The following is a 19,590-nucleotide window of genomic DNA, read 5'->3' on the forward strand; positions in this document are numbered from 1 at the left end:
TGCAGCATCCAACATCTGCAGCATCCAACATCTGCAGCATCCAACATCTGCAGCATCCAACATCTGCAGCATCCAACATCTGCAGCATCCAACATCTGCAGGGTTCTTGTAGGAGCGTTCATGTAAATAATGTCACCGTAATCAATGGAGGGAAGGAAAGTCACAGATACAAGGTGTTTCCTAACATTCAGAGTTAGACAGGATCTGTTTCTGAAAAAGAAACCCAGTTTAACTTTCAGTTTATCAAGTTTTCCACATGGAGCTTAAAAGAGAGATGAGTCGACCAAGATACCCAAATATTTATAGGAATCAACAAACTCAATGGGGACACCATTTGAGGATGAGATCAGAGGAAGAACTGCTGGGACCAACTTCCTGTTTGAAAACCAACATCCCTTTGGTTTTATCAACATTTAGCACCAGTTTGAGACAAAACAAATCTGACTGGATGATGTCGAATGCAGACTGTAGAAACTGTAGAAACTGGAAAATCTTATCAACTGTTTTAGCACGAAAATAAACAACTGTGTCATCAGCATAGAAATGTAATATTTACTTTTGTTTTGACCTGAGAAATAAAACTTCAGAGTTAAAGAAGTTGGTGTCTCATGTGACTCGTTGTGAAACAAACTCTGAACTATTTTAACTCCATGTTTTGCTTGCGCTTCGGTGCAGACAACAAAGCTGATTCTGATTCACCACAATGTTTGAAGCTCGCTGCCTCTCAGTGTTTACTGCCCGCAGATAACTCCGGCTACATGTTGTGTGTTTGTGTTGCAGGACGACGGCCTGAAGCGACTCTCCTCTTCTTCTGCAGAATCTGCTGCCAACATCACATTCTGTGGTAAAACACACTCACTTCCTGTCAGTAGCAGAGGGTGTGAGTGACATCACTTCCTGTCAGATGACGCTTTCTGTCTGCTATGATCGTCACTCACTTCTGCCCCCTGCTGGACACACTTCAACACAAACCAAGTTTTAAATTTAATTTTTTGATTTGTTTGTTTTAACAGTTAGAACTTTTGAACATTTAAAGATTCAAAGTCAACACGACGAATGACAAAAACAAAAGTGAATCTATTAACGTCGTTCCAGAGCAGAGTATTCTGAGTGAGCACAGCCACGGCGTGAAACCACAAACCAGATGAACAGAAACCTGCTGATCTGTTTCTGTTGTCAGTTTTCACACCATCCGACCCGGTCACAGTCTGAGTTAATAAAAATACATTTCATTATTTCATATACGCCCACGGTCACGTTACAAGACACGACTGGAAACAACACTGGACAAGACCTGTAAAGGTGCACACTTGTCTATGGAAAGCCCCGTTGTTGACTGTACATGTCTGAGGAACCGTCTGTAGACCCCAAACAGGAGTTTACTGAGGTGCAGACCTAGATGTGGGTGCAGAAATATGTCTGCAACACTGAAGGTCTCACAGAAGCCTGGTGACCTGGGAGAGGTTTGGAACCAGCCAACCTGAGTGATCGGGACAGAAAGGCCTGAATCGGGAAGGTGACCAAGAACCCAACAGAGGAGGACCATCAAGATGGACACTCGTTTCAGCTGGACTCCACCAGTCAGGCCAATCAGGTCGCTCCATTTGACAACCACTCATCAACAAGACTCCCAAATCATCTACAACCTCAAACCCGGAGCAAAGAACTGTTGTGCAGTTATCCAATAATTTTCAGTCGGGTCATCTGGACAGTTTCTTTTTGAGAGAAACTGTCCAGATGACCCGACTGAAAATTATTGGATTTGGTACCTGGATGACTGAGCATGAACTTTGTTGTTGTGCAGTTAAGCTTCCTGTGCATACTCCTTTTCATCAGTTCAGAATAAAGGGACGAGACAGCCCCTGGTTTACTCCAGAGATAGCTGATCTCCTGCACAGGAGAGATCATCTTTGGGCCACAGAGAGAAAATCTGACTCAGACTCTGATTGGTTGAGTTGAGAATGCACAACTGCTGTCAAAGCAGCAAAACGCAACTATTTCTTATCTCAGACCTCCAAAAATCTAAATGACCCCAACAGATTCTGGAAAACCATCAAATCTCTCTCAGGCACCCCCCGATCATCTGACCTCCCATCACAACTTCTCATTAACTCTGTTCCTGTGTCAAATCAGCACGAGATCCTGAACTGTCTCAACAAACACTTTGTTGCTTCTGGTTCTTTATTTGACACAGTTACTAATGGAAGATCAGCCACTTCACTTAATAACCAAACTTCTACAAATCAAATCCCTCCTACAAGTCAATCCTCAGTTAATCACAGCTTCTCTTTTTCTCCATTCTCAGTCAGTGAGGTCAATAAACTGTTAAAAGATCTTGACCCTAAAAAATCTGCAGGTCCAGATGAACTTCCACCTTATTTCTTAAGGCTGGCTGCTCATATCATCACAGTCCCTGTGACCCACATCTTCAATCTCTCCATAAGACAAAACTCCATCCAGACACTTGAAAACAGCCTTTGTTCTTCTTTGCTGAAGGGAGGAGACCCCCCCTCACTGAACAACTATGGACCAATCTCTAAACTCTGCATTTTAGCCAAGGTTCTAGAAAAACTGATAAACTCTCAAATCAAAAATGACCTGGACTCATTTAACATCTTACCTCCACATCAATCTGGTTTCAGGAAACAACACAGCACAACCACTGCTTCACTGAAGGTTCTTAATGACGTTGTTGAAGCACTGGATGCTAAGGATTATTGTGCTGCACTTTTCTTAGACCTGTCTAAAGATTCTGACTCTGTGGATCAGAACATCTTGTGTCATAAACTCTCAGAAACTGGTTTCTCAGATCACACCATTGGAGACAATGTGTTCAACATAATGGTACTTCCTCCAGTTATTTAACAGTCAACAATGGTGTACCACAAGGCTCAGTCTTAGGACCCACCCTCTTTACAATAAACATAAGTAATGTAGATCAGAGCATCCCTAATGCATCCATACATTTCTATGCTGATGACACAGTTGTTTATTGTCGAGCTAAAACTGTTGCTAAGGCTTTCCAGCTTTTGAAATCTGCATTCAACATCATCCAGACTGATTTGTTTCACCTCAAACTTGTCTTAAACTCAGATAAAACCAAAGGGATGCTTTTTTAAATAGGAAGTTGGTCCCAGCAGTTCTTCCTCTGATTTCATCCTCAAATGGTGTCCCCATTGAGTTTGTTGATTCCTCTAAATATTTGTGTATCTTGGTCGACTCACATCTCTCTTTTAAGCTCCACGTGGAAAACTTGGTAAAGAAACTGAAAGTTAAACTGGGTTTCTTTTTCAGAAACAGATCCTGTCTAACTATGAACCCTGAGGAACGCCTTGTATCTGTGACTTTCCTTCTCTCCATTGATTACGGTGACATTATTTACATGAACGCTCCTACAAGAACCCTGCAGATGTTGGATGCTGCAGATGTTGGATGCTGCAGATGTTGGATGCTGTCTGTCATGGTGCACTAAGATTCATAACTGGCTGTGATTATCGTACCCACCTCTGCACCCAGTATTCACTGGTTAACTGGTCACCATTAACTTCACGCAGACTCTCTCACTGGTACATTTTCATCTTTAAATCACTTCCTGGTCTGCTGCCTTCATACATCTCCTCCTACATGTCTCTGTGTGAGTGCAGCTACAGCGTGCGCTCTCAGGACATCATTACCTGCAGTGTTCCCTCAGTGAGGACTGAACTAGACAAAAGGACCTTCTCCTACTCCGCTCCTGTTTCCTGGAATATCTTGTAAAAAGATCTGAAGCTCTCAACCTTTGACCTCTCTAAGTGGCTTCAAACATCTGTTCAGTTCATGGAAAAACCAACACAGACGTGTTCCTGTCTTTTTCATTCAACCTTTATTTCTACAGGTAAATCCCATTGAGCCTCCAGGACTCATTTACAAGAGAGACCTGATTTCAACAAAGAAAGATGAAACAATGGACAACAGCAACAACAATAAACAGTTATAAAAAGTCATACTGCAGTTTTTTTATTATTATTATTATTATTTATAACAAATAGGATGGCTAAAAGAAAAAAGTAACAAAAAACAGCTAGATTCTAAGACGAATGTAGAAAACTAAAAACAGGAACATGTCTGCATTGGTCACACTGCATTGTTTTTAGTTTTCTACACCGTCTTATAATCTAGCTTTTTTTTTCTTGCCAATTTTCCTTTTGATTGTCCTTTTGGTTGCTATTTTGTTTTGTTATGTTAAAAAAAAAAGAAATTTAAATTTGTATGCCTCTTTTGTGACTGTCTATTTTTGTCCTCATTCTTTATTAAAACCAGGTCTCTCTTGTAAATGAGTCCCTGAGGCTCAATGGGACTAACCTGTAGAAATAAAGGTGGAATGAATGAATATAAAGGTCCAAAGACACCCTTGGTTTTGGAGTTGTTTGGAAGAACCAGGTTTTGTCTGAGAACTGTTGGGTTTGAAGTGCACCAGGGTGTTGTGTTTGACACTCCCACGTTTGGAATGTCAAAGTTTTTTTTACGTTTATCTTACTGGTTTGGTGCTATGGCTTTATGAGGTTCACAAAGACCCCGATGACTGTCAGGAGGGACGGGGGACAGGGATTTGGTGGCAGAAGACCCCAACATGGCCTATGAGCTAGAACCCCCAAATCTTTCAGTCTGGATCTGACAAAGCTCCTCAGATATGATGTGAAATGACTTTAAGAAATAAAACAGTCCATCAGAGTTCGATTTGAAAGGATTCCTTTAGACTGGCTTAAGAAGAAAAGCCAACAGTTTGGACCGACTGGACGGGGTTCTGGTTCTGCTGGATGACTGATTTAGTCCAAACCGGGTCCTGACTCTCAGTGTCTCATTCCTAGAGGACGATCCAGACTACGACTTCCTCCTCACGGACCTGTCCTCCTCCGAGACACTTCCCCCTCTGCCCCCCGCCCTGCCAGAGAAAAGACATCGCAGCAGTGAAGGTGAGGACACACCTGTCCCACCTGATGATCTATCTGTCCATCTGTCTCATTGTCCCTTGTTTTCCATTTTAAACCAGGTACTGTCAGCTCTCAGAACTCGTCCTACTTTGGGTTTAATTCCACCAATTTGGACACAAATCCCACAAACTTTAATGACGTCTCTGGTCCTGGTGAACCTGCGTCCACCCCTCTGTCCCCCAGCAAGACTCCTCCCCCCCTGCCTGAGAAGAAACGACACAGTGAGCAGAAACAGTCATCAATTACTAAGAGAGACTGTAAAATCTTTATTAACCTGTCTCTGTCTCTCTGTCTGTCTGTCCCTCGGTCCTCAGTCCATCAGTACCTGCAGTTCTGTTCGTCCTACACCGATCAGTCTCCTGTCTCGTTCTACCAGAAGTCTAAAAACAACCAGCAAGAGTTAGACTCCACCCACCAGCTGTCAAACACTCACCTGAACACAGACTCCGCCCCCTCACCAGAGCACCCCTCTGTTCCTGCGCTACCACCGAAGAAGAAACAGCAGGTGAAAAAGAAATGAAGATTCAGCAGAAAGTCGGGAGTCTGTCTTTCAAATCCTTCTTCTGGTTCTGGTTCTGGTTCTGAGTCCTAATTCAGAAGGAACCGACTCAGAACGTTTTATTCATTGAGTTGAGATCAAACAAAATCCTCCAGGAAAATAAGAAACTGCTGCTGAAGAACTTTCTGTTAATTCAGTTGGAAGAGACAGAACCAGAACCGTCCAGAACCAGAACCATCCAGAACCAGAACCTCCCATTGAGTTTCATGTGTTTCGCTCAGCAGAGATCAGCTGCACACCTGTTCATGTTCACCTGGGACCTCATGCACAAACGGTGCGTACGCACAAAAACATGGCGTGCGCACGTTTCTATGGTTACTGGCGTGCGCACGTTTCTATGGTTACTGGCGTGTGCACGTTTCTATGGTTACTGGTCCGTTGGTGACAGAGGGGTGATGCTGGGTAACTGTTGATGGTGTGAAAACGATCATTGTGCACACCGGACACACACGATGAACAGTTAGTCCTCGTAACACGTATGAAATTAGATGAGTGGATATTAAAGACCTTTGACAACAACGGCTTTAGTCGTATTAGAGGATCTAACAAATGGAGCGATACTCAGAGAGCATGTATTTAGACAGAAAGGATTCATGCGTACGCACGGTGGCAAACATCTGGAAATATTTGTGCGTACTCTGATATCTCAGTTTAAGCATATGTCATATTTCAGCAGGAAATCCATGCAAGTCTTTGTACATGAGGCCCCTGGTGTTTTATTGACACCTGCAGATGTTCTCCTGATGTTCTGCAGATATTATTTTATGTTCTGTTTACATTGTTTACATTCTACTGATTGAACTGTTTTTGTTGTCACTGATGTTTCCTGTTATTGAATTTGTTCTGTTGTCATCAGGATATTGCTGACAGACAAACTGAGGAGAATGGAGACAGGTAAAACAAAGCCCTCAACAACCTAGCTCCATCTTATATTACAGATCTTATTGTTACATATTTTCCTAACAGAGCACTTCGCGCTCAGACTGCAGGTTTACTTGTGGTTCCTAGTGTTTCCAAAAACAGAATGGGAGGAAGATCTTTCAGTTCTCAGGCTCCTCTCTTGTGGAACTAACTTCCAGTTTCTGTCCATGAGGCTGACACATTGTCCAGTTTTAAGACTTTCCTTTTTGATAAATCCTATAGTTAGGGTTGGTTTTGGCTTCCTGATATATCTCTTAGTTCTGCTGCTATAGGCTTAGACTGCTGGATGACAAAATGACTTAATTTCCTCTCTCTGCTGCTGTACTTGTACTCTACCTGTTTGTATTTGTAATTATTTTTATGTGAACATGTTTTTGGTTTTTCCTCCTATAGAAAGTACACCTGGTCTATAGAAAGTTCACCTGGACTATAGAAAGTACACCTGGACTATAGAAAGTTCACCTGGACTATACAAAGTACACTTGGACTATAGAAAGTTCAACTGGACTATAGAAAGTACACCTGGACTATAAAAAGTACACCTGGACTATAGAAAGTACACCTGGACTATAGAAAGTACACTAGGACTATAGAAAGTACACCTGGACTATAGAAAGTACACCTGGACTATAGAAAGTTCACCTGGACTATAGAAAGTTCACCCGGACTATAGAAAGTACACATGGACTATAGAAAGTACACCTAGACTATAAAAAGTACACCTGGACTAGAGAAAGTACACCTGGACTATAGAAAGTTCACCTGGACTATAGAAAGTACACCTGGACTATAGAAAGTTCACCTGGACTATACAAAGTACACTTGGACTATAGAAAGTTCAACTGGACTATAGAAAGTACACCTGGACTAGAGAAAGTACACTTGGACTATAGAAAGTACACTTGGACTATAGAAAGTACACTTGGACTATAGAAAGTTCACCTGGACTATAAAAAGTACACCTGGACTATAGAAAGTTCACCTGGACTATACAAAGTTCACCTGGACTATAGAAAGTACACCTGAACTTGTCATTATGTGTCTGTTTCTACTTCCTGTCCTCTCAAACCCAGCTGGTTGAAGCAGATGGTCTCTCGTCCTGATCCTGGTTTTTCTGGAGGTTTCTTCCTGTTAAAGGGAGTTTTTTCTTCCCACTGTCTCCTCTGTTCTTGCTCAGGATGAGAGACTGTGATGAAGTGAAGATTCAACACAACCTGCTGCTTCCTCAGACAGAGAACTTTACTAATTGTCTTTTTATGTATATGAATGTTTTTACAGTGCCCTGATAAAACTTCTGTTGTGACTTGGAGCTACATAAATTAATTGAATTAAATTAAAACATCATACACCTGTAAACACACCTGTTCAGATCCTCAGGTGTTTTTCTGTTCCACAGTTTGGAGGGAGTTCTTCAGCAATGGAGCAGTGAGGAGCAGGAGGAAGTGGAGGAACTGCTACTGACAGACAAGCAGGAAATCCTTCGAAAAATCACCATGAAGTCCGACGTATGGCCCCACCCTCTCACCTCTCTGCCTCATATCATTAAGCTCACCTGTGCTCTGACTCTGACCTCTGCCTTCTTAGGAGGAGGAGGGGCCAGAGGTGAAGGCTGCGTCTCCAGACATCCTATTGGTCCACGCCACAGAGTCCGGCAGCAGCGGTCAGTTTCACAACACGAATTAGAAGCAACCGAGCAAACGTGTTCTGATTATCGCCTGAAACCATGTTCAGACTGTGCAATGGTAATACGCCAAGGTTCAAATGAGACAGAACCAGACAGGAAGTGTTTTTTCAGGGCCTTCACTGCAAATTCCTGCAGGTTGGGTTCAGACAGAGAAGGGAGAAAGAACAGTAGGAACTTTTCACTCAGGAACTACCTGAGTTTATCAGGTGAGTAAACTCTGTGGAACGTGGTTGTTTTTCCAGGACATGACCTGTACCGCGAGGCCTTCATCTGCACCTACAGAGGCTTCATCAGGCCCACTGACACCATCAGCAAACTGCAGCACCGATATCCTCAAACACTCAGTTGTTACCTGCACAGGTCTGAGGTCACTTTATATGCAGACAATCTAGTTCTGTTTCTTATCACCAGGGACCTCATGTACAAAGGCTTGCGTGGGTTTCCACCCGAAACATGGCGTATGCCTAAAATAAAACAACAGTGCGCACAAATACATCCAGATGCATGAAACCATGCGTACACATGAATCCAGCACACTTCCTGTGTACGTTCCAATCAATGTGGAATTGGGGGCGGCTGTGGCTCAGTGGTTAGATCAGTCGTCCTCCAATGTGAGAGTTGGGGGTTCGAATCCACCAGCGGTCACATGTCAAAGTGTCCCTGGGCAAGACACTGAACCCCTCATAGCCTCTGATGTGTGTCCCATCAGTGTTTGAATGTGATCTAAAGCTCTGATGAGTCTCTCTAGAATGATTTGTTCAATTAGCTTTGTAGAGATCTAGTATAGAGCTGTATGAATGGGTCAATGAGACAGATTGTAGTAAAGAGCTTTAAGTATCTTGAAATAAGATAGAAAGGCGCTATATAAGTACAGTCCATTTACCATTTAATTGAGCGCGCATGAGGGAATACCTGGCTCCTCCCTCGGCACACGTCCATTTAAATATGTAAATATATTTAAATCTGTCCAGCACTGGAAGAATCTCCTCTGCACCATCTTAAAGAAAAAGAGGAGCTTCACAGAATGTGACTTGGAGACGAGGTAGAGGCTCGTACAATCATTCCGTTTGTCTCGCTGTCCTCTGGCAGTAGCTCCGAGCTCCAGGGGAGTGAGTGGGAACAAATGGTCAGACATATTAGGACGATGAAATGAATTTAGTCACCAAGAAGCCCTCCGTCCTGCACCGTGCCAGCTGGTACTCTGTTGCTGCCATGCTGTTCAGCAGAATGAATGAATCGAGCGTTGAACCAGACCACCTCTCCACCATGCTGGTTAGTTGCTTCTGTGCATCTCATATGATTTACACACTGATTAAATGAGAATACTTCCTGTTAACATAAACATCTTCATCCTGTGATGGTGCTTTTATAGCGATGTGTGTGCAGTCTATAGCTCTGATTAAATCAGGAAAAACATCTGTCGCTGCATATTGTGCTTTAATGTTGCCCTGTTCAGCTGCATTGTGAGTAATTTGATATTCCTGGTTGATATACTCATTCAACCTTTATTTAGACAGATAAGTTACACTGAGCCTAGAAGACTCATTTACAAGTGAGACCTGTTTAGACAGACAAAAAGTGGTGAAACTGGACACATGTAGGAGTTGAGGCTCATTCCATCCACACAGCTGGCATGGCTCGGCTCAGGGTGGACTGGCTCAGTCCTGATCGGTCTGCCAGCTCCCTCTGGAATGACCCTGATTCTATAGGAACCCCATTGTGGTCAGCAGCTGTATGTGCACGGGCAGCGCACGGCTCCTCACAGTGTCACACTCCAAGACCAGCTGCAGCTCCAAGCACAGTTCCAAAAAGATTGACCTTGGAAGCCTAAAACGTCTGATGATCCAGTCGTCATCGTGGTCCAGACCATCCTCTCTGTCTCCAAATACACGCGCTCTGAGTTTCACTCCATTTGTTAAATCCTCTAATACGACTAAAGCTGTTGTTGTTAAAGGTCTTTTATATCCACTCATCTAATTTCCTACGTGTGGATGTTTTCATTGTTGATCGTGTGTGTCCGGTGTGTACGATAGTTCTATTTCATATAAGCTTCGCCCTTTAAGGCTGTCGCTTAGTGGGTTTATCCCGTCATGCGAAGCATTACATTGAAAAATTTAGTCCACGCCCACCTGCTGTGTGGGCCCCACCCGGTCCGTATAAATTACGTTGAGCGGGTAATCGGATCCCATTTCTCTTCAGCGAGCTATAGCACTGTCAGAAGAACGAAGAAGGAAAGTTGTCTAGCTGACCAACCTTTGTTACGACTGCCTGTGACCGCCACGTCAACCTCCTGTCGTCCCGGTGAGTCCTCCTCCCCGAGGAGAAGTGACGAGCAGTCTTGTTTCAAGGTAAGCGCCGAGGAGTATTTCTCAGTGGCAGGTCGCTACACGCTGGACGACGCCATCTTGTAATTTTCCTCTTATCGCCGACCCTCGGAGCGAATCGGATGGTTCCTCTGGGACAGGCGACGTCAGCAGCAGCCCCCCGCTGCTCATTCCCTCTTGGAGAGCGTAGTGTCGGTAGAGGGGGGCTGAGCGAATGCTCACCCCCCCTCACCTTGTTTCGCATCGGCGACCACACCGCTCCCAGCCGCCGGTGCCCCCCTCTGGAGTTGGCCCGGCATAATCCAGGAGGCGGCTGACATGAAGGGACTTTTTTCCGTCCCTCGCCTCCCCCGCCAGTTCAGATGATCCAGCGGGAAGGTTTCTGGGCTCCACTCCGGCTCGCCATCCTGATCCCATCTGGCCTCGTTTTCCCAGCGGTGACGTCCTACTGGGACGAGGCTGCAGCCGGTCTTGGTAGAATAGGGCGCCGGTTCCCACATCCGCGCTCATCACCAGAGTGGAGGGGTTTCACCGAGCGGAAATTCCCTCAGTGCCCCCGGGAGCCGAGCCTTGACGGAGGCTTTTTCGGAGCAAAGATGTCCAGGTTGGACCAGCGTCCTGCGCCTCCGGATAGCACATGCGCGTAGCCAGGGGGGGTTCGGGGGGTTCGAACGAACCGCCCACTTTGCCAATGAAGTCCCACCTACAACTCCCGCGAGATATAGAACTGCGAGGTGAAGACGACGTTCACTCTGTCCTGGCTTGGAAGGCAACACGGTGGATTCAAACGGTAAAATTACATTGTGGTTTTTGTTTATGTTGTTAGAGTTAAGGAGTGGTACTGTGCCTTTAAGAGGATGACGTCTTTCATTCTTCTTCGGTGTTTTTTTTTTTTTTTTGTGTATGTTCCGGCGGGACTCGGGAGTACCGAAGTGTTCGTTCGTGTCTGGGATGAGTTCTGAATAGAAGACTGGACACACACGCTATTCCCCTCTCAGTGTGTTGCTCTTTCTCCACTCACAACCGCCTATTTGGTAACACAGATTTACCTCACACAGCAGTGTTTTAACTAGCTAGCTAATTAGCTTGTTTACACATTTGAAGTTATGTGTACCACCGCCAATGAACCAATCAGAGTAGTCCTACAGGTCCACTTTTTCTTCAAACGAACCGCCCCTCATAAAATCCTGGCTACGCCTATGGATAGCATAACCAGACGGTGACATCGCTCTCCAACCGAGCTCACCAGCATGCGTTCCAGGTGGCTGCAGCGAACAGCACATTACGCTGTTGGCGTACAAAATTCAGAGGCGGGAGGAGACGTACGCTTCCTCTGCAGGGCAGCTGACGTCATCCTCAACCGGTGCGCCTCTTTGTTGTCTGCCGGTCTTGCATCACAGCCGGAGGACGAGGTTTCCCAGAGGTTCACCTGGCCCGTCACTACACCTCCCTCTCGGAGGAGCTGCAGAAAGCTTTTTGTTGGAGGGCCCTCATCAACGAGGGATCATTTTAAAGACGCTCCACGGCTGCACAACGCCTCCCCGCTCTGCTATGCCAGCCCTGCCCATCAGACATCCCCGTCATCCGGAGGTTCAGTGTTTCCCGGAGATTGCCAACAGGTGGCGCCCTAGGACAACAAACCGCAGAGCTCAGGGGAGATGACTCAATGACGGTTTGCTGGATGTGTGTGAAGATGACACGAATGTGGGAATAAAACATCATTTTATGATGAAAGTGCCTTTTTAGCCAGTCTGTCTGCTCGGATGACCTGACAGCGGCTCCGTCACACACACCCCACACGAATGAGCCGGTGGCCTTTTAAAGATTGTTTTCAATCACCATCGCTCAAACAAGGCAAGACGCCCGCATGACACAACAGTCATAAGTGAATGTGGCCCGCACAACGAGGCTCAGTGGAATAACTCGTTTTTTTTCAGCCCAAGCTGCACACCCCTCATGAAGCGATGCCAACGCGCGCTCCTGCAGCGCAAGCAGCCTTCACCCATACGGCGCTGCGTTATGAAGGCGCGCACGCAGCTTCTCAGCGCTCGCCGCTCACGTCAGCATAAACGTGAGATCGCTGTACGAGCCCAGTAACATATCTCGCACTCGGCAGGAGCGACACGCGTCTCACCGCAGTGGTGTCAAACGCGCGCTCCCGCGGCGTCAACAGTTTTCACATGCCTCTCCTCAACACACACCGTTCCACATAGACATGAATGTGGACCCACAACCAAGCACAGCACACAGACGCGCTCAGAGCCGAGCTTCGCCTCTGGGTCACGCAGAACACACTCCCACGGCTCATGACAGCGGTTGAGGCAGTGGATTGACTGACATCTGTTAAAACATGACGCACCACCTAAACGCGCGCCCACTCCATGGATGTTACGCAGAGTGGCTGCGAGCTTTCTCGCCAGGCATAGATGGCCAAAGCTGATAGCAGGGGTTACGTGTTGCAACTTGCAGACCGACCCCCTTCCCAACGGACCGGAGGAACGAGACCGATGTGGACCTGTCAGTTTTTCAACAAGGCGATCGTAGGCAGATCGCTTCACATGTCGGCTCAGGCTCAGATGTTGACGTCACACCTGCCAATTCTGGGCTTCGCTATAAAATTGGAAAAGTTCGATCCTCCCGGCCCAGACGATTGACTGACTGATTGAAGAGGCAGATGTGATGTCCAGGGGCGGTCCGCGTCACGGGGAGTGGACCCTCCACCTCGGTCTGATGGCCCAGACATGGCAGGAATTTGGCAAAGCGGCCGTGGACCTGTTTGCGACATGAGGAAACGCTTAGTGTCAACTATGGGCTTCACTGAGCCCACGAGACGAACCACCGCTGGGGGGTGGACGTGTTCGCTCATAGCCCATGGCCCAAAACGATTTCACACGTTCCCCCGCCGCCTCTGATATTACGGTTTTTTGAACCGAGTCCAGGAGGAGGGATTGACAGCTCTCCTGGTGGCTCCCGAGCGCGTGAACGCACCATGGCTCCGGTTCTACGACGCCTGTTATCGGGGCGCCCGTGGAAATTGTTGTGGAGGGAGGATGCTCTCCTCCAGGCGGGAGGAGCGATCAGGAGTTACCCATAAATAGGCCAGCACCTGTGGGTCTGGCCGCATGTCCACTAGGTGGTGTGCTGTCTTTTCTGCAGCAGCTGATGAACGGAAATTTGGCGTTCAGCACGATTAAAACATATGCTGCAGTCATCTCTTCCTAAAACGTATGCTGCAGTCATCTCTTCCTGTCACAAAGGTTTTTGTGGAGACAGAACAGTTTTTAATCATCCGCTGATGGAGCGTTTTGTAAAAGGTGTACAGAGAAAGGTGTAGAGCCCACCTCATGTCCATTAGGTGATGTGCTGTCTTTTCTGCAGCAGTCGATGGACAGAAATCTGGCGTTCAGCACGATTAAACGTACGCTGCATCCATCTTTTCCTGTCACAAAGTTTTTGGTGACAGAAGAGCTTTTAATCATCTGCTGATGAAGCTTTTTAAAAGGTGTACAGAGATGCAGGCCTGTTTTCACACCCACTTGTTCCACAGTGGGATTTAACGCTGGTCCTGCAGGCCTTGATGATCAAAGCTCCATTTGAGCCTCTGGATCAGGTTCCACTTAAATTCTTGTCTCTTTAAACAGCCCTGCTGCTGGCTTTAACATCCACTAAGAGGGTGAGTGTTTTATCTGCCCTCTCTGTCACTCCGTCATGTCTCAGAATTCAGGCTGACGGCAGCTCAGCTGATTTAAGACCGAATCTAGTTTTATGCCTAAAACATCACAAGTTCTTTTAAATCAAGAGTGATATCGTTGGAGGGGTTCCCCCCCCCCCCTCACACACAGATCAGAAGAAGTAGCGTCTTTTCATCTCCTCTGTTCGGTGCGGGCGTTGACGTGTTACATAGCGCGCACAGCTGCAATGCGTCAAACTCAACACCTGTTTGTGCATTATAGAGATGCATCTGCAGGTCGCCCGTTATCCACCCAGTGCTTGTCACACTGGCTGTGTGAGGCCATTTCTGAAGCCTACAGAGCATCAGATTTAGAGCCTCCTGTCAACCTCAGGGCACACTCGACCAGAGGTATTGCATCTTCGACTGCCTTGCATAATAGTATGACAATGCAGGATATTTACACTGTGGCCGCGTGGTCAACACCCTGCTCATTTATTCACTTTTATCTATGTGATGTGACGGCTCGTTCCATGACACATTCTGTCCTTAGTGTTTACAGAATGAATATTGTTGTTTCATGGAACTCCTTTTTACTCACATCTGTCTGCATGCATTACAGTGTGAGATGTTGTTATCAGTCACAAGTTGTGATTGTTATTTTGGTTCTATTGTCACTAATCAGTTCACGACTATTGTTACCAATCAGTTCATTTGATTAATAATCAGCTCTCCTGTTATTATTAATCTGTTCATACGGTTCAGCCGTAAACCGGTTGGTTCATGGCTCTTTTCAGCTTTTTTCCCTCCCCGTTGAATTTTTTTCCGGGGCGTTCATGCATTCAGAACGCATAGTTACACAACATGCGTCTGTGCATGGCACACATAATTACGCAATGCGTAATTACGCACATGGGGAGCTGAGTGACAAGACGTTTTTTGGGCAAGCTTCTGCTTCATACTGTGTTCAAATGGACCCAGTGAGGCGAGGACCACATCCGCTTCGCCCTTAACCCACTAAGCGACAGCCTTAAAGGGCGAAGCTTATACGAAATAGAATGTTGGTTATGTACTGTAACCCCAGATTCTATGAGTATAAGCGTAGCCCTTTAAGCGTCGGGCCTCACTGGCTCCTACGTGGCTGAAGAAAAAGCCATTTGGGAGCCGATTACCCGCTCTTAACGTAATTTATATGGACTGGGTGGGGCCCACACAGCAGGTGGGCGTGGACTAAATTTTTCAGTGCGATGCTTCGCATGACGGGATAAACCCACTAAGCGACAGCCTTAAAGGGCTACGCTTATACTCATAGAATCTGGGGTTACAGTGCGTAACCAACGTTTTCACATCATCAAGTTTCCCAGCATCACCTCTAAGTGTCACCACTGGACCAGTAACCACAGAAACGTGCGTACGGCAGCCATGAAGTTGGCGTGGGCTGAACACATTTCCATACACATTTCATTCTCGATACATCTGAAGTTTTGCATGAAAAAGGGCGTTCGCCACGTTTGTGTGTTCACATCCTTTGTACATGAGGCCCCAGGTGTTTCTAAAATTGTGTCCCTATTCTTCATTTGCTTTGAGTCCTTAACCATCAACACGTACAAAAGCCTCTGTGAACGACAAGAACCTGCAGATCTGACAGCTGCTAAACACTCTTTTCAGCTGCTGGTCAGAGTGGTGGACGACCTCAGGTAAGATGCACCTGAGACATTCAGACCTGTCAAAGAAACTGTTTCCAATCTGAATGTAAACCCACAAATTGTTATTCTGATCCCGTGTTCTCTGTCTGAATACCACCGAGCAGTGCCATAGAACTGGACTCTGATTTACTGTTGGACCTGATGGACCTGGTGTTCAGACTCCTGATTGGTGGACAGCTGGGACTGGCTCACCTGCTGCACTCCAACATCCTGTCCAAGATGGAGAAGAGGTGGAAGCTGCTCGGCTCTCCTCAGTCCCTATGCCCACTTGCTGCCAAGGGCGTGGCTGCCAGGTAAGCACTCTCACCTGAGAGCACAACATGCTACCCTGAGGTTGGTACTTTTACAGCCATGGTTTCGTCCAACAGACCAGGAACACTCTTGGACTTCAGGAGTCAGGATTTAGCAGAACAGCTGACTCTGCTGGACTCACAGCTCTTCTACAGGATCGAGGTGCACGCCTGTCTACATCACTGTCGGTCTCATGTGTTCTACTTATCCCTATCTCACCTGTGTGTCTCACCTGTTCATACCTTAACTGTGTAGCTTTCGGAGGTGTTGCTGTGGTCCAAAGAGCAGAATGAGGAGAGAAGTTCCCACCTGACAGAGTTCACTCAGCACTTCAACAACGTCTCCTTCTGGTAAAACATCTTTGTGACTCCCAGAACACAGAATCTGCTGCAACATGTTTGTGCTATGGTTCCTACAGTTGTTCCATTCAATTCAGTTCAGTTCAGTTTATTTCTAAAGCTCCAAGTCACAACAGAAGTTGTCTCAGGGACTGAACAGAAACATGCATCTATAAAATAATAATTTAACATTATTCATCTGAGGAGCAGCTTTGAGTTTAACTCCATCACAGAACTCTCATCTTGAGTTTTGGTAGGAGTAGATACACAATGGCAGGTCAAGAATCACATGTTAAGATAGAAATAGTATCAAATGAAAATTATTCAATTTTAACAATTCATTTAAGGAAATGAGGTCGGTTTGTCCTCTAGTAGTCTAAGTCTATAGCAGCATAACAAGCCAACCCTAACTATAGGATTTATCAAGAAGGAAAGTCTTAAACTGGACAATGTGTCAGCCTCACGGACAGGATAAGGTTTCCATAAGGTTTCTACTGTGGTTCCTACAGTCACGCCCACTTAGGATTAAAATCCCCAGATATTGCAACAAACGCACTAGGGTGTTGTGTCTGTAGCTTAGCAACCTCGGAGCTGGTGACATCACACGGGCAACAGCATTGGGTGGAATGTAAACAGTTGCCAAAATAACACTGGTGAAGTCTCTTGGCAAATAATATGGACGACAACTTCGTGCTAACAGTTCAATATCTGGAGTGCAGAGATGACACTTCACAGTAACATGTCCAGGATTACACCATCTGTTGTTCACAAGCGCTGCCAACCCACCTCCTTTTTTTGCCACTCCTCTTTATATGTTCTAGAACTGCACCGCTCCAGGTGGCTGCATGTTGGAGCAGCTCTGTTACTTTCATTCTGAGATTTTGCTTTTGGAAACTTTAATTCCTCTTTTTCTGGATGTAAATCACATTTTCTGGATGATTGTTTCCTCTGGTATCAGATGCTGTGCAGCTGGAAGGATTTTTACTGAAACTTTTTAGTTTTGGACATTTGTTATGATGCGTAACCATGGCAACAAGACAGTTTTCTACAACCAACAGCAGCTGATTAACATCACAAAAGCTCAAATAATATCTCAGCTACAGCCCCAAATCTCAAATGAGTTGAAAAGGAGGGGTCGTGGAAGCATTCTCATCTACCTGCCAGCTGTGCTCGAGTGCCTGACCACTGAGATCCTGGAACTAGCAGAAAACATGGGTCATGACAGCAGATAGACAGGATCGTCCCTCAGCACCTACAGTTGGCTGTCTGCAGCGACGAGGAGCTCGGCAGACTGCTGGGAGGAGTGGCCATCGCTCTGGGAGGAGTTCTGCCCAGCATTCGGGCGGTCCTAGAGCCCGGGGGAACCGAGAGGCCAGCCGAGTCTGGGTGGACGGATCGGACGGCATCTGCAGCCAGTTTCTTAGGATCCACTGTGGGATGGACCTTTACAAGAGATCCTTCCTGTCTACAGCATCAGCATCTATAACATCTCTTAATGAAATGAGGATAACGAGTTACAACAACAAATAATTTCCCTCTGGGATTAATAAAGTATTTTTGAATTGAATTGAATTGAATTGAATTGAAATCTCTATCTGCTCGTATGGTCAGAAAGCCTGGCAGAGAAACGCTGGAGTCGGGATTTGATCCTGCAGCCATGTCTCAGTGAAACACGTAACACTGCATTCACCATACTCTGGATGAGTCCTTGTTAGGGCCTGAAGTTCATCCAACTTGTTTCCCATCGATCTCACATTGCCCATCATGTCGATGGAAGAGATGGTTTGAACTTCATTCTCCTGTCCCTCTTCTTTGCTCCTGCTCTGCATCCACGACCCCTCCTTTTCAACTCATTTGGGATTTGGGGCTGTAGTTGAGATATTATTTGAGCTTTGGAGATGTTAATCAGCTGTTGGTTGTAAAAAACTGCCTTGTTGTCATGGTTACGCATCATAACAAATGTCCAAAAGCAAAGATATTTCTGTAAAAATCCTTCCAGCTGCACAGCATCTGACACCAGAGAAAATAATCATCCAAAAAAAAGTGATTTACATCCAGAAAAAAGAGGAATTAACGTTTTCAAAAGTAATATCTCAGAATCAAAGTAACAGAGCTGCTCCAACACGTTGAGCAGCGCAATTCTAGAACTGATGAACTGATTCTAGAACTATGGGTCCTATTGTGATTTTTGCTGTGGTTTCTTTTGTTGGTTGCTGTTGTGGTTCTTGCTGATTAACAAAGATCTGGAGCCTCACTCCCGACCAGTACAAGTCGCTTCTAACTGCTCATCATTTGCCGGTTTGTGATTTCAGGGTTCGTTCAGTGATCATTGTTCAGGACAAACCTCAGGACAGAGAGAGGCTGTTGCTGAAGTTCCTGAAAATCTTAAAGGTAATGATGATGTCATAGGCTCTGAAAGGTTCAGACTGTAATACAGAAACTTTAATGCTAAACATGTTTGTAGTGGCTTGACTGAACGTCCATGCATCCATCCATTATCTTTTACCCGCTTCTTTCTTTTGATGTTCTTTTGAACATCAAACACTGAAATCTTTCTGCTCTTGACCTTTCATGCTAACAAGGTTGGTTAAGCCTAGAATAGATCAAGGTAACCTCAGTCTGTGAAAGTCCATGTTGTCCTCCGGTTGTGATGTTTTTTCCTTCTCTGAGTTTCAAAGCATAACATTTTGCTTTGACCAGACCGATCACCTGATTGTTGTTTGTGCTCTTACATCATATGTGATTTGTGTTCCTGCAGCATCTCAGGAAGCTGAACAACTTCAACTCTTACTTGTCCATCCTGTCAGCACTAGACTCTGCCCCCCTGCGACGCCTCGACTGGCAGAGAAACACCTCAGAGGTGGTTTTGTGACTGTTGGTTTTATTACCGGTATTTCTTTCACCTTGTTCACTAAATAAAAATGTTTTTGCTTATTTTTGTTTCAGACACTGGAGGACTTCAGCTCATTGATTGACAGCTCATCTTCTTTTAGAACCTACAGAGCGGCGCTGGCTGAGGTGGAACCCCCCTGTATACCTTACCTGTAGGTCAATACTCCATCATAAACACTTACTGTAGTTCAATACTCCATCATAAACACTTCCTGTAGGTCAATACTCCATCATA

At 45.7% G+C, this 19,590-nt stretch overlaps 1 protein-coding gene across 1 annotated transcript in view; it reads left to right on the forward strand.

The window, feature by feature from the left end:
• The window catches only part of LOC119413739 (rap guanine nucleotide exchange factor 1-like), a 39,032-nt gene that overhangs the window by 15,494 nt on the left and 3,948 nt on the right, over positions 1 to 19,590 (forward strand). Inside the window, exons 7-21 of the mRNA XM_037680794.1 lie at positions 781 to 844; positions 4,848 to 4,952; positions 5,030 to 5,191; positions 5,285 to 5,475; positions 6,386 to 6,423; positions 7,847 to 7,955; positions 8,035 to 8,110; positions 8,377 to 8,461; positions 15,733 to 15,825; positions 15,939 to 16,127; positions 16,203 to 16,287; positions 16,381 to 16,475; positions 18,776 to 18,854; positions 19,222 to 19,323; positions 19,410 to 19,507. Coding sequence (XP_037536722.1) covers positions 781 to 844; positions 4,848 to 4,952; positions 5,030 to 5,191; positions 5,285 to 5,475; positions 6,386 to 6,423; positions 7,847 to 7,955; positions 8,035 to 8,110; positions 8,377 to 8,461; positions 15,733 to 15,825; positions 15,939 to 16,127; positions 16,203 to 16,287; positions 16,381 to 16,475; positions 18,776 to 18,854; positions 19,222 to 19,323; positions 19,410 to 19,507 — 1,571 coding nt within the window. The remainder of the gene's footprint in view (positions 1 to 780; positions 845 to 4,847; positions 4,953 to 5,029; positions 5,192 to 5,284; positions 5,476 to 6,385; positions 6,424 to 7,846; positions 7,956 to 8,034; positions 8,111 to 8,376; positions 8,462 to 15,732; positions 15,826 to 15,938; positions 16,128 to 16,202; positions 16,288 to 16,380; positions 16,476 to 18,775; positions 18,855 to 19,221; positions 19,324 to 19,409; positions 19,508 to 19,590) is intronic.

This window comes from Nematolebias whitei, chromosome 8 (assembly GCF_014905685.2).
Source record: "Nematolebias whitei isolate Nwh7 chromosome 8, NemWhi1, whole genome shotgun sequence".
NCBI classification, from domain to species: domain Eukaryota; kingdom Metazoa; phylum Chordata; class Actinopteri; order Cyprinodontiformes; family Rivulidae; genus Nematolebias; species Nematolebias whitei.